Source organism: Erpetoichthys calabaricus, chromosome 1 (genome assembly GCF_900747795.2).
Source record: "Erpetoichthys calabaricus chromosome 1, fErpCal1.3, whole genome shotgun sequence".
NCBI lineage: Eukaryota > Metazoa > Chordata > Cladistia > Polypteriformes > Polypteridae > Erpetoichthys > Erpetoichthys calabaricus.
In genome coordinates this window covers 189,043,889-189,069,789 of record NC_041394.2, presented here as the reverse complement: position 1 = coordinate 189,069,789, position 25,901 = coordinate 189,043,889, and the positions used below count along the sequence as shown (strand labels likewise).

General features: G+C 36.7%; 1 protein-coding gene across 6 annotated transcripts in view; it reads left to right on the top strand.

The window, feature by feature from the left end:
• Positions 1-21,576, top strand: part of svopl (SVOP-like) — a 54,752-nt gene extending 33,176 nt beyond the window's left edge. For 4 of the 6 annotated variants that reach the window (XM_051931787.1, XM_051934847.1, XM_051928695.1 and 1 more), the window contains 11 exons: positions 5,525-5,596; positions 6,615-6,739; positions 7,513-7,576; positions 11,320-11,445; positions 12,323-12,451; positions 13,849-13,922; positions 15,004-15,197; positions 16,780-16,891; positions 19,250-19,331; positions 19,897-20,493; positions 21,257-21,576. In XM_051931787.1, the coding sequence (XP_051787747.1) occupies positions 5,525-5,596; positions 6,615-6,739; positions 7,513-7,576; positions 11,320-11,445; positions 12,323-12,451; positions 13,849-13,922; positions 15,004-15,197; positions 16,780-16,891; positions 19,250-19,331; positions 19,897-20,001 (1,083 nt within the window). In that variant the 3' untranslated portion in view covers positions 20,002-20,493; positions 21,257-21,576. Of the gene's footprint in view, positions 1-5,524; positions 5,597-6,614; positions 6,740-7,512; positions 7,577-11,319; positions 11,446-12,322; positions 12,452-13,848; positions 13,923-15,003; positions 15,198-16,779; positions 16,892-19,249; positions 19,332-19,896; positions 20,494-21,256 lie in introns of those variants that run through there. The other 2 variants (XM_051920273.1, XM_051922552.1) reach the window with 2 other exon arrangements.
• Positions 21,577-25,901: the final 4,325 nt, after the last annotated feature.

Here is a 25,901-nt window from a genome sequence, read left to right as displayed (position 1 = left end):
GAAAGTCAAGGTGACCAGGGCAGTAGACAAGGGAAAAGAAAGCATAGTAGCACAGCAATCAAGGGTGCCATCTCTTGCAATGTGAGGCGTGAATCCAGGCGGGCAATCCTTCCATTTTCACTGCATGTGATGTGGACAGAAGAACTTGGAACGGTCCTCTCCACCTCGGCTGATGCCAATGTTTCATCCGAGTGTCATGGACGAGGATCCAAGTGCCTAAGGGAATCGGCGTGTCTTTAGATGGAAGATTAGTCCTCCAGGCCTGGTTAACCTGCTCGTGGACTTCTTTCAGAGAAGCTCGGAGACCTGTAAGACAAGAGAGAAGATCATTGTCCACAGTATGCAGGTTAACATTTCCCATAACCATGCCCACAGGCATGGGTGTCCGGTCAGAATTTCAAACGGCGACAGTCCTAATTGCCGGTGTGTTCTTGCCCTCAATCTCATTAAGGCCAGAGGCAAAGTGTCTGGCCAGGATAAATTTGTCTGCTCACAGATTTTTTTGCTAATTTAGATTTTAGGGTGCCATTATCAGTTTGCAATTTCTGTGGTATGCCCCACCTAGGAATAATTTCTTTGATTTAAAGCTTTGGCTACAGTTTTAGCATCAGCATGTTTAGCAGGAAAAAGTTCTACCCATCGGGAGAACACATCAACAATTACTAGACAATAACGGTAACCTTTAGACGGAGTTAGTTCAATGAAATCCATTTGGAGGTGTTCAAACGGACCCATTGGAATTAGGTGTAACGGCGGGACTTACCTGGACTTACCTGGGTGCCCTTTCCTACATTAGACTTTTGACATAATGCACAGCATCTGCAGAACTGCTCTGCATATGTAGAAAAGCCTGCAGCTTCCCAGTGTTTTTCAACATCCTGAATCATGGCGTCCCTTCCAGCATGGTCTAGACCATGAGCGATTTTTGCCATACCTGGGAAAGAAGCCTTTGGGAGGAAAGGTTTGTTAGTTTGCCTATGGGTCCAGACTCCATCAGAGAGGGACCCTTCTTTGGACCATTTTCTTTTTTCTCTGTCCGTGGCTGCACTCTGTAAAGAAACAAGTTGATTATCAGGGTCCTGGTTATTTCTCTGTTGGAATAAAGAAATTGGTGTGTTATTATATGCAGCCTGTTTAGCAAAGTGATCAGCTAATTCGTTTCCTTTGCTGACAGGATCTTGTTTTCCTATGTGAGCTTGACATTTAGCGATCGCTAACTTTGATGGTTTAGTTATAGCTTCTAAGAGGGATTCAATCAGTTTCAGCATGACGAGTAAGCAAAGGAAACTGGAAAAAGTGGCTGGGGTCCCTGATATTTCTTAGGACCAAGGAATGTCATTAGGCTCAGGGAGAGGGGGTGACGGAGGCGCTTGTGTGGGCAGTTGCGTCTGAAATGTCCAAGTTCACCGCAGCAGCGGCAGGCATATGACGCTGGCGTCTGCTCCGAAGGGTTAGGCATCTGAGCAAAAGGATTATTAGGGTTTGATAAATGGAACCCGCGTCCTCTTCCGTGCCCTCGCCCTCGACCTCCAAAGAATTTTCCACGTCCTCTCCCCCTAGCCAGGTCAGTTCTTCCAGTATAGTAATTTATTTGTGCAGCCAAAAGTTTGGTCTGTGTCTCTGACTCTTTTAATTTAGTCTGTCTGTCAGCATGCTCTGCATGACGCTTGTCTTCCTCGAACGTTGCGGTCTTCCAGCTTTTTTGCAGGACGTGCAGACTTTGCTTTGAATGTCACTTCTCAGTCCCGAGATGAAAGGAGGCACTGCAGCACGAGTTCTATCGTTTGTATTGTCTAGCCCAGAGTGATTAGCCATCAGATCTTGCAATCGGTGAGCCGGCTGAAATTAGTGACCAGTTTGTGCCTTTTTTTTTTTTATATTTTTCTGCCAGGGCTCCTTTCAAAGGCTCTCACTGGGCGAAGAAAGGACCTTCATTCCAACACCAAGGGACACCGTTATGATCACCGTGATTTACAGTTGCCCATGTGGTGCTCAGCTGTCGACGGAGCACCTGTGTCCACTCTGCAGCATTTGTTTTATACATGTTATCCAGCTGCTGTAACGGCTCCACAAATTGCAATCCACCGACTGCTCGTGCGCTGGGAGACAGATGACTCTTTTAATTTCTGCCATTACAATCCAGTAGCACCTTGTGAATGATCTGAATTATCTTCTTTAGGGTCAATATGTGAGGATGGGTCATAATGATATTGTTCATCATAAAAACCTGCTCCAGACGGTTCGTCTGTTAACAGGGGTGTTGTTGGAGAAGAGGGTGCAGGAGGTGGAAGCGGGGGGAGTTTTGGTAAGGAGGGGGTGGACAGATTACGGGGTATAGGGGGTCTTTCTTTTCGGTCTGCTTTCTTTTACTTTCAGGCTTGGGCGCTGTCTCTATCTTCATTTTCTGCAACGCTAGCAATAATTCTTCCTTGTCTTTTTTGTGTTTTGACTTCAGCAGCCAGCAGGTTGTTACGCCTCTGCTTATTCCACTTCTTACATGCCTTTTAAAATCCAACCCAGTCTGCTTCTCTATTAACTGTTTAGGGGACCCGCTTTCAATCCCGACGGTGTACTAGGAGCCTGGTGATTCTCTGAAAATAATCCTTCTAACATTAGGTTTTTGAGGACCCTGGGGGACCTGTTTGACTGGCGTGCCATTATAATTTCCCATAGTAAGCGGCAGGCCTTCAACAGAGAGCAACTCAATCCCCGATTATTTCTCGTCCCACTTGTCGTCCCCGGAATCAACCAGTCGACAAGTGGAAATCAACCTCCCCTCTTCCAAATTTCACACGTACTCTAACTGCCCCTTTCACCCCTATTCCTCTTAATATAGGAACGTGCCACTCGGTCCTTTCTACTCGAATTCTTAAGGGATGACTTACTAGCATTCACACTGTGCCGTCACTCTCTATGAATCCCTAAAACCCTTCTAGGTCGATACGGTATGATTCTCTATTCTTTCAGCATGCTTTTATTTTTTATTCTCTTTTATTATTATTTTCTTTTTTCTTTTCCCCGTATACTTCTATTTCTTCCAGCACACCAGTCAAACCAACGGGAATCCCCCGAATCTACTCACCGCAACTCCTTCTGCCTGCCTGGAAAAATCCCATCCAGTTGCTTTTCGTTTCGGTCAGGAGGAGGTCAGCGACTCCCCACGCAGGAAAACGTCCGAGGTTGGCCAGTCCTAACTTTTACCGGAGCTGGTCCTCAATCCGCGGAAATCGGTCCACTTGGACGAACCCGCCCAGGGAGTCGTCTGCCCGTCTCGAGCCCCACGTTGGGCGCCAAAAACTGTGGACGAAAAAGGCACACTGGAAAGCAGACAGATAATATTTTCTCAATTCACTTTATTTATTCATTCGGAGTCGCAGTAAGTAGAGATTCAAAAGAGTATAACTTATTGCCGCAAAGCTCAATTGAACCCTGATCAAAAGCCAGGAGGGGTTTTTTATACTTCAGCATCTCATGATTAATAAGACAGAATGAACATCCTTATCAAAACAGTAAAGTTAAACAATATGTCTGTTGAGCTAAGCATTATCTGTGTTTTGGAAGCTAAGCACAGGAGAGACGCCTTTGCATAAACTACATGTACAGTTCTGCAGCCTTGTGACCTTGTCCCTGAAACATTCACTCTGAGAAAGGGAAAAACAAGAAATAGCTTACATTTTATTCATCTGGACACTATTTCTCCTGAACCCTGGAATAACATATTTTTGTTAGTTCATAAGCCAAAGCGTCTCTCACTGGCAAGTTACAAAATAGTTATTATAAAGATTCTAATTTACTAAACACACAAAATACATGGTGCTGAGGAGAACATTCTTCTTCTACAGGAGCTCGAGTGAATTCTCTGCATTGCTACCTTCCACTCCTTTTCTGATATGTTAAGGGAGAGATCCTTTTCCCATTGTCCTCTTGGATCTTTGAAAGGGAGGGACTGTAAAATGGTTTTATATATTGCAGAGATTCTGTCTATGTCCTTGAAACTGATGAGTATTTTTTCCAGTGTAGAGGGAATTGGGAGATGAGGGAAATTGGGCAGGTTCTGTTTAACAAAGTTTCTAATTTGAAGGTAGTGAAAGAAATGTGTTGCTGGAAAGTTAAATTTAGAATGTAATTGTTCATAGGATGCAAAGACGTTGTCTATGTACAGATCTCTAAGTGGTTTAATCCCAAATGTTTTCCAGACATTAAAAACTGCTTATGTTTGCGATGGTTGAAAAAGGTGGTTCTTGTGTAGTGGTGCCACCGATAAAAGATTCTCTATCTTAAAATGTTTCCTACATTGGTTCTATATTCTGAGTGAGTGAAGCACTATTGGGTTATTAGTATATTGGCGATAATTTGCATTTATTGGGGCGCAAAACAAGGAATATAAAGATGAACTGCAGGATTTTATTTCTATTGCAGACCAAGCCTGCATATTTTCATCTATTTGTGTCAATGTCCAGGTTTTTATGTTGTATGTTTGCTGCCCAGTAGTAAAATTGAAAGTTAGGCAGAGCCATGCCACCTTCTGCCTTTGGCCTTTGTAGGGTCGCTCTTTGGATACGTGGATGATTTGAATTCCAAATAAATGTGGTTATGGTTGAATCTAATTTCTTAAAGAATGATTTATTGATGTATATTGGAATATTTTGAAATAAAAAGAGAAGCTCAGGGAGGATATTCATCTTAGCAATGTAATTTTTCCAGCTAAAGTGAGATGAAGGGTTGACCATCTATGCAAGTCTTACTTGATTTTTTCCATACAGACAGCAAAATTTTGTTAATAAAGCGCTTGGTTTACTTGTGATGTTTACCCGTAGATATTTGAACTGATCTGCGATGATAAAAGGGAAGATGTCCAATCTAATATTGTGTGCTTGAGAATTAACTGGAAAGAGCACACTTTTAGTCAAATTAATTCTGAGACCAGAAATCTTTTGGAATTCTGTTAGTGCTGTAGGCACAGTATTATGTGGGTCTGATATATACAGTACCATAACATCTGCATACAAAGAAATTTTCTGTTCAAGTCCTTCTCTGATAATCCCCTTTATCTTGTAAGCATTTCGAAAGTGAACTGCCAGTGGCTCAATGGCGATTGCAAAAAGTAGTGGTGACGAGGGGCATCCTTGTCTGGTACCATGTTCTAGTTTAAAGTAGTCTGAATTAGTGTTAATACAAACTGAAGCTTCTGTATTGGTATACGGTAGTTTAATCCATGCACAAATGTTTGGGCCAAACCCAAATTTCTCTAATGTAGTGAAAAGGTAGTTCCATACAATCATATCAAATGCTTTTTCTGCATCCAAGGATAATAAAATCTCTGGGATATTTGACTTTGCGGGTGAGTATATTACATTAAACAGGCGTCAAAGATTGGATGCTAAATGTTGGCCTTTAATAAATCCAGTTTGATCTTGTGATATTACTGAAGGCAGCACTTTCTCCATCCAACATATATACATTTTAAACAGAAAAACAGGTCTACACAAAAGCTAAAGAGTAATTTTTTTTTCACCTTTTGTAGATGGTATTTCTTGGCTTTATGGTGTGCAGTTTCATCAGTGGATTTGTAGCTGATAGATATGGACGATGGAAGGTGAGGAAAAAATGTAAAATGCAAAATACTTTATGAAAGATACAGTACATGAGTGTTTAAATATGTATTCAGATGATGGAGATATTGTAGAGATGTTTCCTTTTTTGATTGTGTATAAACTTTCATATAAATTACTTGTTTTGCATGAAACAAGAATGCCATTAATAGGGAATACTGCAGTAAATGTAAGCCCAATAAACCCAGTGACAGAATATTACCAGAGCTCCCTTACACACATGTGACACAGAAAATTCATAGATGAACTATCCCTTGAATTTACAATATTTACTCACTAACAGGGTGGGCCACCAACCTCCATGATCGACAGGCTTCACACATGAAACTTTTAACTTAGGTAATAGGGCTGGATTCATGAAAGGTTAAGAAAAAACTATGCTGTGATGTATTCAATTTCTTATCACACAGTATTATGACCTAAACAGACACATTCAAGATTCAAACAGTATAATGAACAAAATTAAAAAAAAAAACAGTATCAAATATGAGGCAGTGAGGGTCTAAGCATGTATGCTGCTGAAGTTTTATTAGTACCTGGTGAAACAAATTTGTCACTCACCTTTGCTGCTAAATAATCACACAATTAAATTGCATCAATGAAACAGTTGGTGCATGCTGTGGCTGGTAGTAACCTGGTTCAACAATTTTTTGTTTGGCATTGATGAAGAGGAGTTTGCATAATATAGGATAAGTCCAATTTTCAGACAGTCTTTTCAAAAAGTAAGCCTTAGAAAGCAAACACTTCAGTGAAACATTCAAGGTGGCTGCCCAGGTCTCTTCTTATTAGTTCACAAAGAGAAATATCAGCAATTTGCACCTAAGTACCTGCAACCTGTACTTCACTTAACAATATTTTTGCTTTATTCACACATACACTGTCTTGGGGGGTAATCCCTGGGATTATATTGGGTCTTGATCTGAGAAACTACCAGGTTGTCTTTTCTTGGATTCTTGTCTTGTTTGTGTTCACATTTGCCCTAAACGTTTTTTATTTGTACAGGTTGTCTTTGGATGCTTCATTTGGGGACTGTATTTTTCATTGCTGACCTCATTTTCCCCTTCATATGGATGGTTTGTCTTCCTGCGTGTTATGGTGGGCACTGGTGTGTCTGGTCATTCCCAAGGGTATGTATGTCCATCATAGGTTTACTTTGGCAAAAAAAAAAAAAAAAAAAAAAATCTTATAGCCATATAAGGATGATTTATTTTTAATCATTTATTTTTTATTCAGTGTATGGTGATTGCATGACTTTAGTATGTGTTTAAAGAAATTACAACTTTAAAATTCAACCAAGACCAACAAAGTTTTAAAATTACTTGGTTTAATAATATTAATACTAATCCTAATTTATTTTTATGTACATTTGTTTCGAGTTTGGTTGGACACTGACCTTGTTTTTTCCCAAGCAATGCTGTTTTCCTGATTAACTGCGTTATCTAAAATCTTGGTCTTCATTTTTAACTGCAAGTTGATTATGATATACAGTCTATAGTTTTCAGGTTTAGTATTACCAAATTATGTTGAACTTGACCTGGTGTATTACTTTATCACTAATATATTTTACATTGCATTTTCATTTGGTTTTATTGGTTGTTAACATCTATATTTAAAGTTGTTGAAACATTTGTATTCAGAACAAATTGCCAACATCATTTTCAATTTGAAAAATGTATTTTAATATAAAAAACATATTGGGAAAAGTTTGTGTTTCATTTTCTTCCTATGTTAGATTAATTCATGTTTCAAATAGCTGAAAAAGCATATTTTGAAAAATCTAATTTTGGTATCATATAATTTTGTTTTCATGTTATTCTGCTGTACGTGTGGATTGTATAGAAAATATCTTTTACAGATAAACTTTGATTTGGTCACTAACAGACATTTTGTGTGTTCTCAGGTTTGTTTTAAAAACTGAATTTATGCCAGCTAAATACAGAAGCTCCTTACTGCCCTTGGCAACGGTATTTAAAGATTATGCATTTTACAACTAAAATGAGATGATATATATTAGATTGGACATACTCATTAATTTATTTGAAGTAAATGATTTGTTTGATTCAAACAGGCTTTATGTATATGATAAACCTATTCATTCCCATTTCTTCTTACTAGGTGATTAGTTCATTGCTTGAGTTCAGCCTACTAAAAGTACTGTTTAAATATACATACCATGTTTATTGTTTGCATCTGTGCAATAAGAAACATTTTGTACATAAATCAAAAACATCCATCCAGCAAATACAGTATGTAAGAGTTGGACAATGTAATATTGATTAATTCAACATTGATTTGTCTTCAGGGTCTTATTGATGTATTAAATCATTAAAAGCAGACAGTGTCGTGTAATGGGTAAAGCACTAGTGTAGGCTTTTTTCCCCCTCCCTTGCTTCACTGTGTGTGTCTGAGCAAGTCATTTAACCTGTTTGTGTTATGGCTGTAAAAAAAAATCTGTGAACACTAAACAGTTAATGTACTGTATATCATATGCTGACCTTGTAAATCACTTGGATTAAGCTGTTTGTCAAATACAGTATTAAAAATACTCCCTTTTGAAGCAGAGCCATTGTGATGCTAATTGTGGTTATTAGTTGTACACACTGTGATATGGAAATTAAATTGATTTTGATTTTGTAAGCCCACTTTGAAAAAGGAGCTTGGTTTGTACTGCCTTCAGTCTTGTAGCATGTACTTACCTTCTGCAACATTTAAGTCTATATGGCTAGAGTATATGGCAGAACACATGATAATGCACTTATTATTTATTTATCTAATAACTTTGTCCAAGGCAGCTTGTTAAAAATTAAGATTTGAAGAAAACATTGGCATTGTTGGCAAGACTATGAAAAGTTAATAGGCAATTGAAAATAATACCTCAAAGAATAGATGATTGAAAAAACCTCCATCGTATATACAGAACACAACATACTGTGTAAAAGCAGTATTAAAGAAATTCAAATAAGGCCTTAAATAAATGAGAATGCAAATCATATTTATTGATACAGTATTAACAACTATCAAAGGTATTTTCATGGTTTCCATTAGATTGCCTTCAGCAAGTTTAAGGTTATGAGGTTATCATAATTTGTTTGTCAGTTTCCCTATGAAAACTAATGTGGTCAGAGATAATTGAGGTCTGATTGAGAATTACGTTTTTCAGCAGCCAGAGAAATTAAGGAGCTACAGTAGCAAGACAAGAGCAACAAAATGTTGGAAAATGTTCTTTAAGGTGTTAGTGAGGAAGCTGGCTCTTTTGTGTAGTCATATAAGAAGAATGAAGTTCCAGAGGAAACAGCTCAGAAACTTTGTATAATATAGGAGTGACATGTACCTGCTTTGAAAATACAATAATGTCCTGACATTGGGCGGAGTATATTTTGGTTTTGCATTGTATGTGTCTGTAGGTTATGAGTAAATGCTCACAATGTGTTCCAGGTTTATTTAAATAATATATTTTGTGAGCTGGGGGGCTGATCACACCCCTAAAGGTTGCGGATGCCCCTCTAAAAAAATGCTGAAAGACTACCTTCACATTGCTCCCTTGCTTGCTGGGCTTACTTGTGGTCGATCTATCGCGTGGTACTTCACATACTTAAAAGTCCGAACAGCACCTGTCAGTTTTTGATTGCTTTTCTCTCTCGCTGACATTTCCTGCACCTGTCACGCACTCCTTTGAAGAGGAAGATATGTTTGCATTCTTTTAATTGTGAGACGGAACTGTCATCTGTGTCTTGTCAAGGAGCACATTTAAACTTTTGAAAAAGAGACATATGTTTGTTTGTAGTGTTTGAATAAAGTTCCTGTCTCTACAACCTCCTGTGTTTCTGTGCAAACTTATGACCCAAGCCTGACAATTTGGTCAAAGATATTTTTCACAATCATAGCCTACATTCATTTTCTCTGCAAACTTTGTTTTTTTTCTTAACTCTTTTAGGGCTGATGTCGACTTTTGTCAAAATTCAGGGGTAGAGGACGGTAATCAGCTGTAAACTATGACAAAACCCACCCTTGCATTTCAGTTCGACTCTCTTTGCTAGAAGGAAACTTACATAGCTTTTTGATTTAACCTCGATTCCCTGTACATGCTTGAGTAGCGAAGAGCAAAAACCTCTAAAATGGCATCGACATCTGGCGAGAGACCAAAGCGAATGTGCAAATCAAAATACGCCATGGATGTTGTACGTAATTTCGTTGAATAGGACTCTTACTTGTCAGACTCCGAGTTTGATGCAAGTGATCTGGAGATGGATATCAAAAAACAAAAGTGAGGTACCAGCATCATCTGACTGGTCCCCAGCTGATTTTGGTGCTGAACACTTTCGTGTAGCTGATGCACCTACAGCAGCATTCACCTGGGAGGACCACCACTTATGATGACAAGAGGTACAAACCATATTGCGTCACACTGAGACCACTACCACTGGCATCCAGCTGTGATGCCGAACATGTGCTAGCAACAGCCACAGCACATAGCAACAGATGTTTTATGTTGATTTATGAGTGAAACCATTGCTTTGTGTGCTTTACAGAAAACTTGAGTTTTTTGGAAAAATAATTCAGCCCTCAAAGAGTTAAATCACATTCCCCAGTGGTGGTTAGTGGGGTACAAGATAAACCATCCAGTTCAAAACCAGGAATGTTACTGAGAACTGAGTCACAACGTGTCATATCACATATTGAAAAATGGCTATCCATATTGTTTTGGATAAGGTATAATTTTTATTTTATTTTATTTTTGTATTTTTTTTTTCATTTTTAAGAGGCCATAATACACATATACACTCCCAGAGATGTGGCTACTGATGGATACCGTAATGAATGCTACAGTTTTTTCCCTTGGGTACTAAATCTCATTTTTCCAGTTAAATTTTAAGTTTTCTAAGGATTTACAGAAACATTTTATACTTTCAGTGTATAGTAATTAACTGTTTTTCCTCACTGCTGAACCTTTTCTTCATGAGCCATAATTCACCAGTTAGGAGCTTCAACAGACCTGAAACAAGGTCAAAAAAAGAGAGAGAGAGAGAGAGAATTGGATAGGCAGAGTAAGGGAAATTTATACCGTGTAACTATATATTTTGGCTTGGTGATTCACGGTGCACATGCAGGGAATGTAAGCGAAAAATGCCAATGCTGTAGAGATTAAGCCCCGCTACCACTGCTGGAAAAGCTGCTATCGGTGTTTCTGATTGGGAATTGGGCAAGTAGTGCCTGGTCTTTGCCAGACACAGTGCTTGAAGTTCTGCCCAAAGAGTTCCATTTTTGTCACATTTTTCCTCATTCTCTCAAACTCCAATATTCCTTTTACTTAAGAGTAGTTTCAGTCAAGTCGCTGTACCATAAACATTTAATTGATAGAGTGCTGCTGAGATGGGTGTCCTTCCAACAGGTTCTGATTTAATTTTTAAAACATTTGCACGTCTTTCTGAAAACATGTTCTCTCTCTGTTATTATGGGTTATTGAGTGCAGATTGATGGGCAAAAATGGCAAATTTATCAATTTAAAATAAACTTCAATACACAAATGTGCAGAAAGTGAAGGGATCTGAATACTTTCTGAATCCACTGTAATTGCTGTATAAAGTTATGTCTGTAGATTGTTTGTAACAAGATGAAATGTACAGATGTTATTCATATTTAGAATGTTTATTATATAATTGTTTAAAATAAACTTACATTACAAACCATTAATTTAATTCCTCTGCAGATATTTTGGCTAATTGGCTCATTGCTTGTAATTGTCCTGGCATTTGCAATTATTCCTTCTTTTGGATGGCGATGGTTGATAAGAATTTCAACAATTCCCAGCATAATCTTAATTGTTCTGTTTAAGGTAATAAAATAATCAAAATCACATGCATTTCAGATTTCTTGTAAACTGGTAAAATAATATTACCATAATATTTACTGTATATGCAGTATATAAATAACAGATGACCCTTTGAAATGTATTTAATTATGGGAAATTGTTGTCTGGATGTAATCTTCAAGTAAATGGAGACACTTGTAAAACCATTGTATTTATTTTTTGCTTCTATTTGTTCTGTTTGTTTTGGTATTGAAAGTGAAATTCTTGGACAGTGTAATGCAATGGTATTCTATATTATCCAGCCGCTCAAGATCTCAAAAGTCACTTTATTGTCAAGAATACACATTAAGATGCCATATTAATAGCTGGCTTCATTACCCTTTGTAAGTTTAAAGAATGGGGCTTTCTCTGTCAACACGAGAGACTGAAGACCATGTCTTTTGATGTGTCATCTGCAGCTGTCACAAAGAATAGGTATAAACAAAGCACAGAATAAATCAAGGGGCATAAGGGTTGCAATAGTTTCAGTTGGTGGAAGAAAGCAGGACCCCAGACAAGGGAGAAATGCATATAAAGTAAAAAATAAATGTACAAATTCACTTTACAAAGTGATTAAGCTGAATGTAGGCTGATTACAGTTATGCATCATGTTAGAACATACTGTATGTTAACTTGAGACGAACCTCCCTTCCCCATTCTTATTTATTTATATTTAGTATCTCCAAGATAAAATGTGTTGGAGCTCATAATGTGGTCAATGTAATGAGCCACAACACAAAGGAGCTATTTTTACATTCAGTTTCTTGTCATTTTGTTTTCTGCATTCTTGTTTTATACCAGACCTGTATCATTTTGTAAAGCTTCCTTTAAAATAAAATCATTCTTATCACTTTGTCCCCAGTTTATTCCTGAATCTGCCAGATACAATGTTTCAGCAGGAAATACAAAGGAAGCTGTTAAAACCCTGGAACACATTGCCAAAATGAATCGTTCCTCTTTGCCGGAAGGAAGACTGGTAGAGCCAATTGTGGTAAGAAATAAAGGCTAAAAGTTTCTGCATACACAACTAATGTGAATCAAGATTCTAGTTGATCCTATTCTTGCTTTTGGTGTGATGGTTTCTTATATAATTAACATTTACTTTAATTTTGGCAAATTTAATATAAGCTGTTTGGTATAGGGAGGTTTACTTATCTTGGCAGTGACATTCATGTCTCTGGTGACTCTTCCTGTGAAGTCAGTAGACGGATTGGAAGAGCATGGGGGGGTCTTGAGGTCACTGGAAAGGGGTGTGTGGGTGTGTGTCCCGATATCTATGCAAAAGGACAAAGGTCCAAGTCTTTAGAGTCCTGGTGCTTCCTGTCTTGCTATATGGTTGCAAGACATTGACGCTATCCAGTGACCGGAGACGAAGACTAAACTCCTTTGGTACTGTGTCTTTCCGGAAAATCCTTGAGTACCGTTGGTTTGACTTTGTGTCGAATGAGTGGTTGTTCATGGAGTCCTGAATGAGGCACATTACCTGCATTGTAAGGGAGCGTCAGTTACGGCACTACGGCCATGTGGCGCGTTTTCCCCCGAGGGTGATCTGGCTCATAAGATCCTCATTGTTGGGGACCCAAGTGGCTGGACCAGGCCAAGGGGTCGCCTACGTAACACCTGGCTGCTCCCCAGCTTGACTTGGCTGCTACACTTAAACTGAGTCAAACATTTTTTTAATAGAATAATACAAAGATAGGCCCTGTGTAAGTGTGTTAGAGGCATCTGCAACAGAATGGCATCCTATGGAGTATTGTATTCTGCTTATTGCCCAGTACTGCTGGGATTCCTTTGGTCCTTTTTGACCCACAATTGGACTGAATTCTTTCAAGAAGGTCATGTTATGTTTGAAGACATTTATTATTAAACACAAGAATTGCAGAGATAGGGTAATTGCTTATTCCAAGACAGAAAAAAACAAAACAAAAAGGAAAATCAGCTGTTTCATGTTTGTGTTCTCTGGCTTATGAACTGAATGGATGGGGATAATTTCAGATAGGTTTTTCAATTTACATTGATGTTTCAGAGCCATTGAAATTGTGTCTTCAATCATTTGATGTTACTAATTGATGCTGCCCAGGTTGGGTGCACCTACTGGCGTTGCTTTGGATGGAGGTGCCAACTAAATTTTAAAATAAAACACTAGCCTATAGTGTTTCCTTATACAAATGAGAAATCTGTGCAAAATTCAGTGATATAGGCTTAATGGTGTGGGTTTTCATCCCTGACAAACACATATTCAGCTTTATATATTGGATAGTCAATAGCATTGAATGCTACTACAGAATGTCATTTAAGATAAATGTTAAGAAGTAGCTAATGTATAGCATTTAAGCAAAGCTGTAATCAATAACTTTATCCTATATAGTGTATTATTTTAATTTACAGGAAAGGCGAGGGCATTTCCTTGACTTAATGGATTCCACTTACCGGAGGACAACGCTTATAATGTGGTATTCATGGTACTGAATCTATTCCATTTTAATAGTGTAATTTTTCTTAATATGCCTTAGTTATTTGATATGTGTGATTAAGCAATTGTATCTTGTACCAATTTTCTATATTTGTACAGTTTAGAAGTAATACTAAGACCATTTCTTCTGTTAATTTTTGGCAGCATTCTACAAAATAGGTTTCTTCTCTTACATTTACTTCATAGGCACATTTTGTAATCTTTGTGAAGTAATACTTCTGTAATTACCACATAACAAAAGCACATGCAGGAGAAGCAATTGTGTGTCCTGTAATTATTAACAGTCATTATGCCAGCACAGTTTATTGTAATATACTTCATAAGCATGATCAAACTTTCATGTAACTTAATAGTTCTATCCAAAAGATTCCACATTCCTTTAAATAAGTAAATTATTTGCCTTTACCTTGATATTAATGTTATTCAGTTTAAGTTTTGAGGATATACTACCTATTTACAAGATATGTTAAATTATACTTTTATAAATTGTTAATTGCATCCAATATTGATCAAGGATGTTTGAGACTCCCCAATATTAAGCAGATGGCTGTGGTCATTTTGTGTATTTTCCTCTCTTGCTATGAAGAATCTATTACCATAATGAAACATTTTATGAAAAATGTTTACTCTTTATTCAGAAACAATCAAAGATTTGGTCTGTAAATTTTTTTTTTAATTTATCATACACTCCCTAGATTAATACGCTGCTGCTATTTACATGGTGGTGTTGCTTGGAAGCTAATAACGCAGCATGCACTTATACAGTATGCTTGTAAAACACTTGCCGTACAACTAATGAGACATTGTTAGGAACTGCTTACCGTAATGTATATTTGTGCAAAAAATATAATTTGTTCATTTTAATCTGTGTTTCCTTAAAACATGCACCCTGATATTTTTTTAAACAAAGGTATGTTACAATTTGAAATTTTGCATCTTCTATTTAATTTTATCATACTGTGTGATTAGGTTAACCCACTGTAACTTCCCGTCTTTCCATTTTGATTTACAAATTGCAACAACATTGATGTTTATTATTATTATTATTTTTTTTTTTTTAACTTTTTCAGGGTTGTGACCTCTTTTTCTTACTATGGTGCCATATTGGCTAGCTCAGAGCTATTGGAGCGAAAGCTGCTTTGTGTTACCAACGCTGACCACCCCCCCAAGGTGCTAAACTCAGACAGTGCTCCTTGTTATTGTCATATGTTTGGAACTTCAGAATACTACACAATGTTAATTAGCACCCTTGGGGAAATAGCATGTGAGAAATTCTATTTTATTACATATTTATTAGTTTTACATATTACATTACACTTGAGTGACCTACATTAAACTAAAATCTAAATTAAAATGCATTGGGTTTCACTTGATAAAGTTTAAAATGTATAACATGTAAAGAAATGAATTGTCACTGAAGTTCTGTTTAAGTGCTGATGTGCTGTGCAAACTTGATTTGCACATTTGTCTGCAAGTTGAGAGTAGCAGTTGGCAAATGCAGCATGTCTCCCTCTCTATTAAAAAATGTTAACCATCCTGCCAGTGTTTACAAAAATCCTCTGTAAATTATTGTTCTGCCAGATACTTTTCAAAATAATAACTGGACTGAAATCTTCCCTGTATTTTCTTGTTATGGGGAGGTTGGGAGAAAATCCTCAGTTCATTTTTGAAGACATTAAATTTGAATTTTGAGAATAGCATCCCAAAGAGTGAGTGAGAAAACTGGAATAGTGTTAAATTATGTTTCTGAAACATAATTCAATGTCTGTTTCTTTTACATGTGTTGCTGCTATTAAATGAATGTTTTTTTGTTTTTTTCGGAGAAAATGTAACAATTACAATATCCGTTCTGTATGGTTTATGATCCCCACCCATCAGAGTACAATAGTGTCTGATACAAAGTTATTGGTACCCTGTAGGTCACAAAGCAGTCTTTCACACTTCTCTGATCACAGTCTCTGTCACTTTCATAATATCACCGCTTCCTCATTGAAATATCTGCCGTTCACAGATGGTATTCAGGTCAAAGTCTGCACTTCTATATACATCAGCATCATTTGAAATAATTCTGCAGGTAGCAAAGATGAAGCGTTCCAAGTACTAATACTATTTACACCAAACATGAATTATATACAGGCAAATACGAATAATGCCACTGCTGAATAAAATTGACAATTCACACTGTTCAGAATACAAAATAATACTGCTATAAGGACTGAAATAAATCCATACACTTGATGTGTGTGTGCATCTACAGTATATTTTATACTCCATAGGATCATTGCCAGTAATTACCTAGTTCACTGTAATGTTTCATCCACAAGTTTCTCAGTGTCTTAGTATTTAACTACCTTTTGCATGTTTGTCAAATCTACAAATGCCTAATACAGATGATTTTCCTACACTAAAATGTGTACATCTTAATCCTTACCAGTCCTAAAGCTAAGCTTCATTTCATAACCTTTCAGCTGTATGGTGGATTTTGTATTTCTTAGTACATTTTCAATCACTTTCCTTGTCTACTCTTAAAGTTTTAACTGCACGATAAGCCCTACCCACAGGTTCCTTTATTCACTAGAAAGTGTGCACTTACTCCTTTCCAAAAGAATGCTAATTTCCATCACAGCCATTTCATTTTTTATAAAGAATGTGAAGTGCTTGAGCTCATATTACAGTTTTAATAATCTGATTAATCTTGTCTTGAAACATTAGGTAAACAGCTGATAAGTTGCATTACCTCTTCTTGTCAAACAAGGTGCTTTTGTTTAAAAGAATTGTGCATGATACTTAAGCTAGCTGCCTTCCCTTATTCATATTTTTAATTTTTATTTTGTTTCCACACATAGTTGTACCTGTGAATATACTAATGCTGAATGTATTCGGAAGGAGATTCTGTTTGGCATTATCCATGGCTTTGACAGGAGTATTTTTCTTACTGCTTAATATTTGTACAACAAGGTATAGTAAACTGCTAGTACATTCTAGCAACCTATATGTTTACATTTTATTTTTCTTTGGAATAAAGAATTAAAAACAGGAATAAAGGTGTTCATATTAAAGTTGTATTAAAATATTTACATTATTAAAGTCCCTGTTTCTAAAGTAATTATGTGATTGCTTTACATTATTGAAAAAGAACTAGGTAATTCTGACTATTTAGAAATTTGCATTTATATCTAAACTAGCTGATGTACAGTACCTGTTCATTACTCGGTTTAAATGGTTTCCAACATAGTACTTAAAATTTGAGATATAATTAAATTTTAAAGAAATATTGTAGTGATAGACATATTTACATTTTGGCAATTTACTGAAAGAACAAAGCGAATTAAGGCTGCAAACTGAAAGTAATATGGACATCTGCATTTTGTATCTAAAATGAAAAGTTACCTGTTCTTTACATGGGTAAACTGTAATTAAAACTGAATTAGAAATAACATTGAAAGAAGAAATAATAGTGTTTGACATTTTAGCATTGAATCATGGAAGCTTTACAATTTTGATTTACACACAGGTCCATGTCTTACCTTTGCCCTAATGCATTTGTCTTTGATTTAAGTGTCCAAAGCAACTGAAATATAAAAATATACAAAGTTTTAACAACTGATAGGAGGTCATTCAATTCATCCAGCCTACCCAATCTTACCCTTCTTTTTAAAAAATTCTCAGTTTCCCCTTTAAGCACAGTTAGTCGTATTGTAGCTGTTTGGAGACCTATGGTTCTGTTATGAAAATCTTAATGCTGCTGTTATTGAATGAGACAGGAGGTCAGTGTAACAGGAAGATGTACTAGTAGGGAGTGAGTGTAACAGTAGCAGCCATGATGTGTTTTTCATCCGAAGTAATCCTTCACAGTCCTCCTTAGTCAGCCCTGATGAAGGCCTAATTTCCTTTTCACACCATTCATGTTAACATAAGCCTGTAGCCCTGAAAATCATTGCTTGAAGGTGTTTACTTTGCTGGGGAAAATACAGAAGTGTTTCCTGACTTCAGTCTTAAATGTTAAAAATATCTGGTAATGCATGTAGTGCAGCGCTTTTTTTAAATGACGTTAGGTGTACAAATAAACAGATCCCTGAATCTACTCATTCTTAGCAGTGTCCAGCAATGCTGGCTACAGGAGAAGCAGATCAGGCAGGGCTTCGTATCTTCTATTCTGGAAGTCTGGTCTTGCGTGATGATAATAGTTTAGGTGAAGAAGACATTGACAGGGGTCTGAAGTCTTTTGAAGTGAATGAGTAAGGAGATGGAATTAAGTGAATGTGGGGATGAGTACTGGTTAATCTTTATTGCAATGCTTAAAATTGCCTCAGTGACTTTTAGTTTACACAGTTTTTGAAGACTTGAGGTAAAGGATAGGACTATTGGCGCTTCACGTTTAGTTCTTCCTCTCATAGGTATTTATTTTTTCCATCTAGCTAAATGCTGCAGGTGATGGATTGTGTTTGTTGTCAACCTTGCACCTCAAGTGATCACCTTTTTTTTTTTTTTTTTTTTGTGAATTTGTGAATTTATAGCCACAATTTTATCTTGGAATGGCCATCAACAGTAGCCAGTGTTCTGAGTTGGGTTCTTTATACCTTCTAAATTTTACAAACTTTGTCTAGCTGTTTTGCACAATGTGGTAACAAGCTTTTATTTATATAGTGTGACAGTAGGGGGCGCTGTCACACCTCCAAACCCGCAGACAATACGTCCAAACACCAGGTAAAATTCCCAATAATGAATTTATTATAACAAAAATGTGCACAAAGCACCTCCACAATACCCAATAAATCAACAATAAACAATAATTAATCCTCCTCTTTACTCAGCAGCTCTGTCACACTCCCTCCTATCAGCCTGCTGGTTTTCCCACAATCCTTTTTGTAGTCGCCGACCCGGAAGTGCTTCTGTTCTTCAGTCCATGTGATGCCATAGCACTTCCGGGTCAGATGAAAACTCTTCTTATTCTTCAGCCTGGAAGTACTTCATTTCTTCCGTCCCCGTGATGAGGTAGTACTTCTGGGCTATAATAGAAACACTCGTGCCTCCCTGCAGCGTCCCCTGGCGGCCCCCACGGTATCCAGCAGGGCTGTGCAGCTGAACTCCATTGTCCATAATGCCCTGTGGGAATTCAGGGCACCTCCATGTTGTAGGGAGGACTCCCTCTAGCGGCCTGGGGGTGTTGGCCAGGATAAACTGCCGGCCATCCCTCACAATAGATAATGACATTTATATATATATATATATATGATGACTTTTCCTGTTTTTGCCGGCCATCCCTCACAATAGATAATGACATTTATATACATGATGACTTTTCCTGTTTTTCAGTGCAGGATTTACTGCTTTGCTTTTTATTCTCCGTTCCCTGGTGTCTGCCAATTTTAACACTGTTTACATATATACTGCAGAGGTGAGTACCCCATATTGCATCTGTAATGTTATCTTGAATGTTAATTATATACTTTTACTTGCTATTGCTTTCCTAAATAGTTAACTATGGAATATTTTAGATTTTTACCAAGAAGTCAAAACTGTGGTGAATTTAACCTTCGGATGTGTTTCAGGTTATCATAGCATGTTTAATATTCAATACAACATTTTAATGTAATAACTCTAGGTGGTAGGTATTCATTCAGGATAACTGCATCACGGTATGTAGTGGTAAATTCATGAATTTGTAGAACTGTAAGGTGTGCTTGCAGAAAAACTTTTATCTCCACAAATATAAAAAACATGGCCCTTCATGATGGTTTTCCTTAGATCAGCAGTTATGCAAGCAAAGAAATAAATGGAGATTGACAGCACAGTTTTTCAGGAGATTTTTTGCTAATATTAACATTTTGTTCTTTGAGTTTTGGATCAGATCTCGACACTGACTACTTAGTGTAATGTTGACATCACAGATTTCCTATTATGCAAAGTAATGACTACTCTGTAGTGCTGTTAACTGCAGACATTTGTATTCTTCTTTCCAGGTCTATCCAACTTCAATCCGTTCTGTAGGAATGGGGGCCTGCACTGCATGCAGTCGTTTAGGAGGGATGATAGCACCCTTTATAGCACAGGCAAGTGGTGTATGACTTCTTCTGACAAAATAAGCTCTAATTAAGATCAAAAGTGGCAACGTTTGTAACCAGCTCTTAGTAAAAGTAGTGTTTAGTGTTTTTCAACAAGCAGTAATTTGGATGTCGTGTTATATAATGTATTACTCCAATGGTTAAAAGAAAATATGTGCATCTGGGGTTCAGCGACATGCATCCATGCCGTTTCCATCCTAATAGGCCACATCTCCCCACAATCCTAGAACAGATTATGACAGATTATTAATAACATGAATTCTGCGATACTGTTACAGAGTAGTGTTAAATGAGACGTCTACTTCATGAACAGAGTAATTCAGGTGCAATTTCCATTAATTTTACCTGATAAATAACACCATTTTCTGTGATGTTTTGCAGGTTCTAATATCTAAGTCTGTAATAACAGCTTTGTGTCCATTTGCCATTGCTTGTCTTGCCTGTGTGGCTGCTGCCTTATTTTTACCCATTGAGACCAAAAACCGTGCTCTTCAGGTATGCAGAACCTTTAAAAAGCTCTGACTGAAATTTTGTGAGAAACGTAGCAATATCAAGATGACGCTAGAATCCATTTACTTCACTTCTCACCTTATGAAATTTCAGGTTGCAAGTGTTTATGTGTAAACCAACTGTCATTTAACATCACATAATTGAAAACTGTAACTTTCTATTTATAGCCAGAGATGACATTAACAGCTCCACGACACCACAGCTCCAATGTGTCTACAATAGTAAACCTTACGTATAGCTGAAGTGTGGGTAACAGGAAAGCTAAGGAAGCAAATACATTGAATGGAAAGTACAGAAGAGCATCTGCTTTCATCTGTATATTACAGAAATACAGCAAAGAGTGGAGTAAAAAATACATTGAGATAGTCTCCCATGGCCCCTGTGTGGTGTATATATGTGTGGAACATGTGGCCAGCTTAGAAAGGTTTACAGATATCGACTCACTAACACTTTATGCAGAGCTGGCTCATGACAGTTACTGGGTAGTTTGATTCTCTTTCTTGCAGCCCACTATGTAGAAAACTATTTCAGGGCAGAAATCAGAATTTAATTTCTCTTTTTGTTTGTTTATTTTTCCTGTGTAGCCAAAAAAAACATAGATTTTTCCCATTTTACATATATTGGAATAGAATTCAATCTTTCGAGAATCCAGGCAGTGACTATGTATTAAGTGAATAAGGTAGTTGCATTTAGAAATTTTCAGTCTTACTTACTTAGTAATTTTGTTCTTTTTTTTTTTCTTTTCCAGCAAACATCCTGACCTGGTGCCTTTTAATAAAAATCAGAGTTACTGTATACTGTTTGTTTTTTTTTGTTTTTTTATGAAGGTATCCATTCTTATTGACTATGCAGATTTTACCATATTTTAAAGAATTTTCAGGAATTTGAATAAATTTGAATTTGAAGTGTCTCAAAACCAGATGATATGGACAACTGCTGGATTAGTTGTGTTTTTATTACAGAAAGTGTAAATGTTGATTTTTGTTAACTTCTAAACAAATAAAATGAAAAATCTTGTTCATATTATTCTGTATACAAATAAAATATTTATTTGGCAGCTAGCCTGTATATATACTTGAATATCACATTTATTTAGGTTATGTAGTTTTAGTAGTGCAGTACAAAAACATGCATATTATTTTTAGGGTGTAATTCAGTATTTTCAGTCCATTTTACAGTAAGTCTTTAACCGTATCGCAACATGGAGTAATTGGTGTGGGGCTGTATCAATGAACTGACACTGCCTTTTCAGCATCTTCACATACCTCTGACATACTTTTTTCCACCCATCCATTCTCAGTAGAAAATTTGTGTAAATATTCTCTGTTAAATAAAGATGTTGAGTTTAATATATAAAACTAAAAGTCCACGTATATGTCTGATATAAAATTTAAACTGAGGGCAACCCACACGAGAGAGACCAAGGGGTCACTTTAAGCCAGAAGTACCTGGGGTCACAGACCCTAACCAGTTCTCTTTACAGTACTGTTAAGACAAAATGACGTTATACATGAGCAGTATGCTTACAAATTTTAAAAATGAACACGTCTGAAGTGATGTGAAGCTTGTATTCTTTATAAATCTATAATAGTAGTCAGACACGGTCATTTTAAATAAACAGAGTAGGTTTGAAAACAAGTTAGTCAAGTTCTGGGTCTTGGGATGCCTTTCCTGACAACCTCCTGGTCACTGTGCCAGTTCATCACACGGCACACACCTACACTTTGGTCTGCCAATTCACTTGACACACACATTTTGGGGGCCTTACCCATATTAGTAATGGGGGGGGGGGGGGGCATTGGGGGACGACTTGGAAAATTTTGTAAAGAGAAGGGCCAGTCATAGAAATGTGAAGGTGTTGAGAGGGGCTACCTAACATCCATGTTATGCACTGAGGAGATTGAGGAAAATCTGCCAGTGACACTCAAATGGGTGGCTTACCCGTATAACTCTAAGGGGAAACAACTAACTCTAAATAGAGCAATGACACCCACACAGACATGGGGAGAACAAGCACACTCTATATGGACACAACTGTGCTTGGGATTTGAACCTGAGGTGCTGGGTCTGTAAGGCAATAACATTACTGTACATGTAAGCAAACTTCACTGTAATAGCATCTTAAAAGTATTTAAATATCATTAATTTGTAAATAATGTAATTGAAACTGTTAGCCCAATTCAAATAAACAATGAATAGTTCTTTATAAGAATATATATATTTTAAGATATAAAAATCCTTTCCTTAAAGTCAGTTAAAAATAGAAAATCGGTTTTCTGCTCATTTTAAGATAAAATGTACTTTTTATGACAAAGTAGAAGGAATTTTACAAAATAAAAATAATGTGTAGGTAAAATCCTATAAAATGTTCCTTTGTAAAACAGCCAATACAGTTTACAGATTATGACACTAAAATCTTTAGTATATAGTGAAAGAACACCATTAATTAATACTTTGAAAGTACTTTTATATTTAGAAATTTTGTGATGGAAAAATTGTAGTTCCTGGGACCGCTGGATGTGTTTTTTGTGTGCCCCCTGGTACTCCACTTAGGGCTAGACTTTGCTTCTAAATTGGCTAATATGTGCCCGTGACAGAGCCCAGCCAAAATCCCATGTTGTGTCTGACGCTGGCAGGATAGGCACTGGCCTCCATGACCCTGAATTAGACCGAGTTAATATGAAAATAGCCGCTTCTGAATGTAGCATGCATCTCTTCCTTTGATGAAATAGCCATTTGTTGAAAGCTGATTCTTTGCTTTATTCAGTATGAATAATGGCTAACACGGTACAACACCCTAGTACTACAGACATTGCTTTATTCATAAATTCTAAATTATGACCAAACATTTTATTCACACTATTACAGGAAAACTAAAGAATGAAAAAGATGGGAATAGTTCATCATATGCTGCCGCAAAGTTATGTTTTTATTCACAAAAAGTTCTTAAATAACAATACAATTTCAAATGAGTCTATCTGCTATAACATTGAAAAAAAATGAGTCAATATTTAAAATGTGTAGAGATGCATCTTAATTTGATGTGTTTTGCATAATATGAAAAAGATTCTTATTTAGAAAATCTAAAAAGTGGAAAGGGGAAATACATCCATAAACAAGTCTGGTTCTTCCCACAGTTACTGAAATGCATTAATTGACCGTAGAGGACTAATCTTCCTTGAGTCAAAATTATTGGTAAACACACAGATGGAAAAAATAAATACATAACTACAACTGAAGGAATCTGAAGCGTGTATGTCGTATCAATTGTACACACAGCAGTGTGCAGCTCCATATGAGCAGGTGATGAGTCTTCTTGTTCTCAGTTGTACTCCACTGGCGCAGATGAAATTCTAGAGAGAATTAGGGAAACATGTAATCAATAAGGATAAAGACCATGAAAGTAAAAGTACCCACCAAAAATGTAATTCATGCCTCCTTTTAAAAATGCAGACACATGAATTGTTTCCTTCGTACGTGTACTTAATTCCAGTCATATATGCATGCATAGTACAGGATACTCAAATGACATGTTACAAAATAGCAAATTAAGATTTATTTTTACTGCCAGAGTTAACGTGAATACCCCTGCTGTTTTAGGAGTATGATAATTTCAAAGAATTTAATACTTTCAGATTTTTCCAAAATATTGATCATTTATGTTCTTTTTGCTCATTTTACTGCAGTTATCACAGTCGGACTCATTTTGTAAGCCAGTTGCGATGATGTCGTGTGGACAGTGTAATGTTTAACATCATGGCGGCCAGTTATTTTAAGACTGAGCCAGTTTTGAAATATTGGGGCATTTTGCCCATGTTATGCTGATCTCAGGTTTTTAGTGTTTAATCTGCATATGCAGCAAGTTTCTTTTAGAATGGATCACACAATGCTACCTGAAGAAATAATCATTACAATTAACACAATATTGTCCAGTTTGTTTCACATCATTGCACTTAAAAGCTATAAAAATGAAACACTCAATATTTCATAAAATCAAAACATTAGTATTAGTCTATTGACAAAATGAAATCAATCACAATACCTATATCTAGTGATCTTTCCAATTCTAGATTTAAAACTGGTTGATACTGCATTTACTGTGACTTATGTCCAAACATAAAAATCTACTGTGGGATTTTGTTAATGAGTTTCATTTGCATTTTATTTTTTCCCTGTTTGAGGCAGAATACAGTATCTACACATGATTGACACTTTTGCAAAAAAAGATACCTCATGATGTTACAAAGAATATTTACAGACATATTAACAAAATAAAAAGCATTAATTTCTTGGCCTGGCCTGTGCACTATGCAGATGTATCAGTTGTGATTGTGTGTGTGCTTCAGGGAGTCCGCCAGGGCCTGTGAGCAAACGCACTTCTTACAGACCCTGATGAATGCAGCTTGAACTGGCAGTTCTTCTCCAGCATCATTTTCCTTAGCAACAATAGCAACACATTAAAGGCTGGGTGGCCTTGCAATGGCTACTTGACCGCTCCCAACCAGACTTCTGCTGCTGCCTGCTACTTTTAGTCATTCCATCTCTACGTCCCTTACAGCTGCACTACTGTCTCTAGTGGTTTGTCATTGCTGCTGTGATCATAATTCCATTATACAGATTACTGCACTGTTCTTGCTTTGCCTGCTAATTGTGAATCCTCCATCAAAACACACTAAAAAACTTTGCTCCAAGTCAACTGAATTCGAAATGTTCTAAACTTCTACCCTTTTGGGTGTCCAAAAGCAGACAGGAATGCCACCTGACTTTGACGTACAGAGCTCATATTGCTTGCTAACTTGCTATCTTATATTTGCACTGCCTGCAGCTAAGTCCTGCAATCTGCCAGTTCTTCAACTTTTCATTTTGCACTTGTTTCTGTCTCCATTGGTTTTAAATGTATCTGCATTCTTTGTCTTTGGCAAAAGAATCAAAGAAATACGAAATGGCAACAATGTAATAGAGCAGGAGAATTGCTAGCATGTTTCTCATCCACCAATCAGAATACATAAAACTGCATAGGGTTTTGTCATGCAGCTGATCAGACTGGCTATGGCATCAGGCTTCATGGTTAACTGCCCAGTGTGTTAGCTGTCAGGACGCAGCACAGGTCATTTGGAATAGTTTTGTATGAAGTTAGAACAACTTAATTTTTCTTTATGAGACATATGTTGATTAAATAAATGTAAACTAAATTCATGTAAATTAATATTTACTTCATATTATTGTTTTTTTTAAACAAGAAAAATGAAATACTTTCTTTTAAAACACATACCTGCCAGTGTCAATGACTGTTGTTAAGGTTACCGATCTATAGGAAAGGCAAACCATAAAAATATTCATTTAATACAAATGTATAAGGCCATCATGTAATATCTGAATAGCACAAAATAAAA